This window comes from Abramis brama, assembly GCF_963993115.1.
Source record: "Abramis brama genome assembly, chromosome: 21".
In the NCBI taxonomy this organism is placed as follows: Eukaryota; Metazoa; Chordata; class Actinopteri; order Cypriniformes; family Leuciscidae; genus Abramis; species Abramis brama.
This window is the reverse complement of record NC_139983.1, coordinates 17,049,254-17,054,286: the sequence shown is the minus strand read 5'-3', so window position 1 is coordinate 17,054,286 and position 5,033 is coordinate 17,049,254. Positions and strand designations below refer to the sequence as shown.

General features: G+C 36.6%; 1 protein-coding gene across 1 annotated transcript; it reads right to left on the bottom strand.

Moving 5' to 3' along the window:
* Nucleotides 1-431: 431 nt before the first annotated feature.
* LOC311071764 (kelch-like protein 10) lies at nucleotides 432-4,021 on the bottom strand (the record flags this gene model as incomplete). The annotated part of the gene is made up of 8 exons (XM_084096302.1): nucleotides 432-564; nucleotides 686-777; nucleotides 1,061-1,177; nucleotides 1,353-1,502; nucleotides 1,719-1,916; nucleotides 2,390-2,809; nucleotides 3,031-3,523; nucleotides 3,879-4,021. 8 exons carry the CDS (start codon nucleotides 4,019-4,021, stop codon nucleotides 432-434), a joined length of 1,746 nt encoding a protein of 581 aa, XP_083952428.1.
* Nucleotides 4,022-5,033: the final 1,012 nt, after the last annotated feature.

Genomic DNA, 5,033 nt, shown 5'->3' with positions numbered 1-5,033 from the left:
GAAGTCAATAATGACACTGCAAAAATGATTGTATAGGCTCGACTGTTTAACGTAACACAATAGTTATATTTCCATGGGTAGATTATGCCTATAGTAATAAAAACACAATCAGAGAGTTTAGCAAAGACTATTTATGAATTTAATCAATCATACACAATAAATAATCATATAAAAGAAGCCAGTAAATGACAGTGATAATTAAAAAGTTTAATAAAGCAATAAATAGTTTACTCAGTAAACAGAGTTCTCAATATTATATTTTGGTTTGTTGAGCTGTAGAGATCCCTTGCAAGGTTTCATTTTTTTAAATGAACAACACTACACCTGAGAAAAAGTTTAACATTTAGAATACAGCCTCTTTTTTGAATGCATTTATTCAGGAAACATGACTCTCCATTATTAGTCAGACTGTCAGATCTGCTAGAAGGAGATCATTCACTGTCAGACTCGTCTTGTGTCTGTACGGTGTCTCGTAGGGCAGCATACTGTGTCATGTTAGGCAATCCTGATGCTACACAACAGCTCAGAGCACTGCGGGGAATGGCCATTTCATTTGCATCAAACCTGTATAGAAAACAGATGCAAGGAATGCAATGAAATATAGTCTGTATTAGACTTATAGACTTATATTTATATCTAATGCAGCGTAAAATGATCTGTGAGATTTAGTGTTTGTGGAAGTTACCATTCATCTGTCTTCTCATCGTAGCTCTCCACATCAGAAGTGGTGCTGAATCCATTAAAGCCTCCAACAGCAAACAACTGACCATTAACTACCTGGATTTTGAGGAAGGTAAAAAGGAAAATAAATAATGTACAGCTAATGTCTTTAACTTTTCATTAATAAATCGTATTATAGATGCAACACTTAATTTAAACATAGTTAGAATGTTTTGACACACATTGATCATCGAAGCCTTCTACAATTTTAGGGTGCAACTTTCCAATTATTCTCAATATGGAACCAAAAAAAAAAGTTCCCCTATATTCATTATCATCAAACCTTATACTGTTATTTCATAGTTTCACCAGATACAGATATTAACTGTCCACATCTCACCTCAATGCCAAAGTTGCTGCGTGGGTTGTACATTGATGCAACATCACTCCAGATGTTAGTCAGCGGATTGTAGGCCTCCACACACCGCAAACGACTGGCACCATCAAAACCACCAACCTTTAAATAAATACACTTTTTATTTATGTATTCTGTGCATTTGTAAATGCACATCCATGCATGCACTTACATAAGTGCAACCTTTAAACTGTGATTGTTCCATATTTCTGTATTTCTGTCATGGTTATCATAGTTAATTAAAACTATAACACTGATATGTGTGTTTAATACTCACAGCAAACACTAGATCTGCATAAGCGATCACACCAACACCACTGCGGCGGCTACTCATGGGAGCGATGAGAGTCCACTGGTTTGTTTCAGGGTTGAAGCTCTCAGCAGAGAAGAGACACTCGATCCCAGTAAAACCACCACAGATATAAATCTGACGAACACAAAAATAACATGCATGATGTTTGTGCACAATCATCACAGATTGATCAGAAAACCAGTGTTTAAAACACTGTTTAAATTTTATGATATTCCTTTCCATATTAACACTATTCCTTATGCCATATCTCTATTTCCCCTTTCCTTCATGCTTTACAGGCATTAAGAGTCTCCAGCAGAAGAGTGTGGAATCATGGGTAAGTGCTCTTACCCTGCCCTGCAGTGAGGTGGCGCTGGCGTCACTCCTCCGTTCATTCATGGGTGCCATCATTGTCCACTGATTGGTGTTTGGATCGTAGCGCTCTACTGTTTTAAGCCGTTGTTGTCCATCAAAACCACCAATGGCATAAATGAGCCCGTCCAGAACAGCAACACTAATATAGCAGCGGCGTTCATACATGGGGGCCACCTACAACACACCAAATACATCAGTGTGCGAACACACATCAATACACCATCTCATTGGTTCTGTCCTATCAGTTGCAAAAAAATACAATAATACTATTATTATTTTTCTTAATGGTATTTTTTGACACAATCATGATGGTATCTCTGGTATATTATATTATATTATATTATATTATATTATATTATATTATATTATATTATATTATATTATATTATATTATATTATATTATATTATATTATATTAAGCTACAACAATTGCTGGAACACAAAAAAAAAATGTATCATGGTTTTACCACTTTTTAGACATGTAATATGGTAATACAGTGGTATTCTTTGAAGTTATGTGGAGTACAGCACATCATTCAGCACTATGGTCCATATCAAAGTACAATCTGGTACCATCACTGTACCACAATACTGTTTTGTGAAGGAAGCTAAATTAAAGTTACATGTTGACATAGAGCATTACTCACCTCATGCCAAGTCTGAGTGATAAGATTGAATTTCCTCACGCTGTTGAAATAATCCACACCATCAAAACCACCAATACAGTAGACAAACTCATCCAGGACTGCTGTACCATGATAGGCTCTGGGACGCTCATCCTCTTGAGTCACACTGACCCAGCAGTCTGCCTTCACATCATATGCCTCAATCTCATTGGTGGGATTGCCGCCGCTCCATCCTCCGATGGCCAATAGGATCGATGAGGGCAGACGTGGACGTGTCAGTTGATGCATGAGTTCTGAGTTGGTGGGTTCATCCATGTTGAGGTCAAACAAAGTCTTCATTGCATTGATGATAACAGGCATGCAGGCTTCATTCTCCATCACTAGTGCATTGCACTTTACATTATTGATGAAGTAGGCTGATGTTATCAACCCCAATCGAACCTAAAGCACAAGGGAGAGTTTAAACTTTCAGAGACTGTTGCAAGACTGTTACTAAGCAGTTATATGGTGTTCAACAACGAAAAAAGATTTCCAAAATGGCAAAACTACAAAACAAAGTTTCTAACATTTAACTAACATTAAAATAATAGCAGAAAATGTATCTCGATTTTAAGAGTTTTAAGATATTTGAAATTAAAAAAAGACAAAAATCTCTGTTTTACCTTTGGCAGAAGCACGGCAATGTGTTGCCTCCTGTTTTCTGGTGCATGATTAATCCAGTGGAGGACGGCTTCAAAAACCACCTCCTCCTGTTTGACATTCAGCTCATCCTCATCAATGATCTCCTCAAGCTGTTCCAGGGAGAGCTCCAGGAACTCCTCAGATACGTGCAGAACCTCCTCAAAGTGCTGCAGGATGTAGTGCTTTGCTTTACAGCGGAGCTTTGAGCAGGAGTAAAAGTCCTCTGTAAACTTGCAGATGCCAATGCAGTTCTCTGGGCATAACTGTGACTCCAGGAACTGACAGCAGGCATCTACAAGACCTGACACTAAGATCATTTCAGCCGCCACCAAGAGCTCCAACACGTTCTCTTGAGTAATGAGCACAGATCTTGTGTACGCATACTGGATAATAAGAGGCATGATGTCTTGGGATATTCCTTGAATTTCACAGAAATGTTGTGCTGGGCTGCTCCAGTTGTTGGAGAAAAGAGCCCTGTGAACACATTTGATAAAGAAATACAGGCATTAATAATGAGCATATATAAAATAACTTTTTATTTACATTTTAATTTCAGCCAAATTTACTTAGAGAAACAGATTAGTTTCCTATATTAAATTTGAAATGCTGGGTAAAACTTCATTCATAGCCACTTCCAGAATCAAATTTCAAGAATGGTTTTTCCTAGATATCATTCATTTTTCTGGCAATACACTCATTCATTTTCATGCATTTATATACTTGGACTTAGGCAGTTTCAACAGTATAATGTTGGCAGTGGAAATTATGTATAATTATAATCATTTCTAGGTAATTTCCGCACAATTGCAGTTCAAATGCTTCTTCTCACCTAAAGTAGGAGCTGCAGCCACACATGATGATCTTGTGCACTTGAAATCCTCTGTCATTTGACTTGATGATCATGTCAGTGTGTTCGCCCAGTAAACGTGCTTCATCAAACACGTCAAAGGCTGTTGCTCTTATGTTCTCCATGTTCTCTCAGGACTGTAAATGTATTCAGTCTTCTCACCTCAAACTCTGATTAAAGTCACCTCAGGATTTTGTCTTTGTGTGGACTTTTGCTCAGGAGAGTTCTATAGAATGTCTTTGTGACATCATAGTTGTAGAGCTTGAATATATCTTTTCAGTTTGTGTCTTGGCCACATAATTATTATAATTAGTCATTTGAATATGCAATCATCCATTTTTGATTGCACAACATACACACTAGTGAGTTTTTGACAGTAGAACAGATTTTTTTTGCATGGTGTGACTGTGACCCCAAACAAGTTTACCAGAGGCCTGTATGAAGAGGATTGTTCTTCACAGATGTCATATTCCCATTCCATTTCAAGGTCACGCAGCATTAGGCCACATCATGAGTGCAATGTCTTGCTTTTATTGGTTAAATCTGTAAATTTAGAATTACTGCCATTATAAGTAAAATTACAAATAAATGGGCAAGCTGATTTTTATTTCTACAATATTTACAACTGGAAATATTCAACAAACAAGACTTTGAACAGTCACTAAGACACTACGGCTGTATCTGAAATTGTCCCTTATACTGTACCAGCAGTTCTCAACTGGTTTGGCCATGGGACCCACATTTTCCCATGGACATTAAGCCGTCACCCAATTATTATTATTTTTTAGGAATTTGACCTAATATAGGCTATATGGTATTATCACAATATTGAAATAAGCATTTTCAAACAATAACAGGTTTTATATATTTTTCTTAAAACAAAAAGAACTCTAAATTATATTTAAATCCAATAAAAGTAATACACACAAAAACTACATAAAGTAAACAAATGTTTTAAACTGATTCAAGTGTTATAAAGAATTATAAAGAACAATAGGTAACACTTTACAATAAGGTAAAGTCAGTTAATGCATTAACCAACATTATACCATGGGCTGTTTAAATACTCGATTCTGATTGGCTGGAAGGTGTGCAGTAAAACCGTTTAATGCACAGGTAGTTCCAGTCAGTTTGATT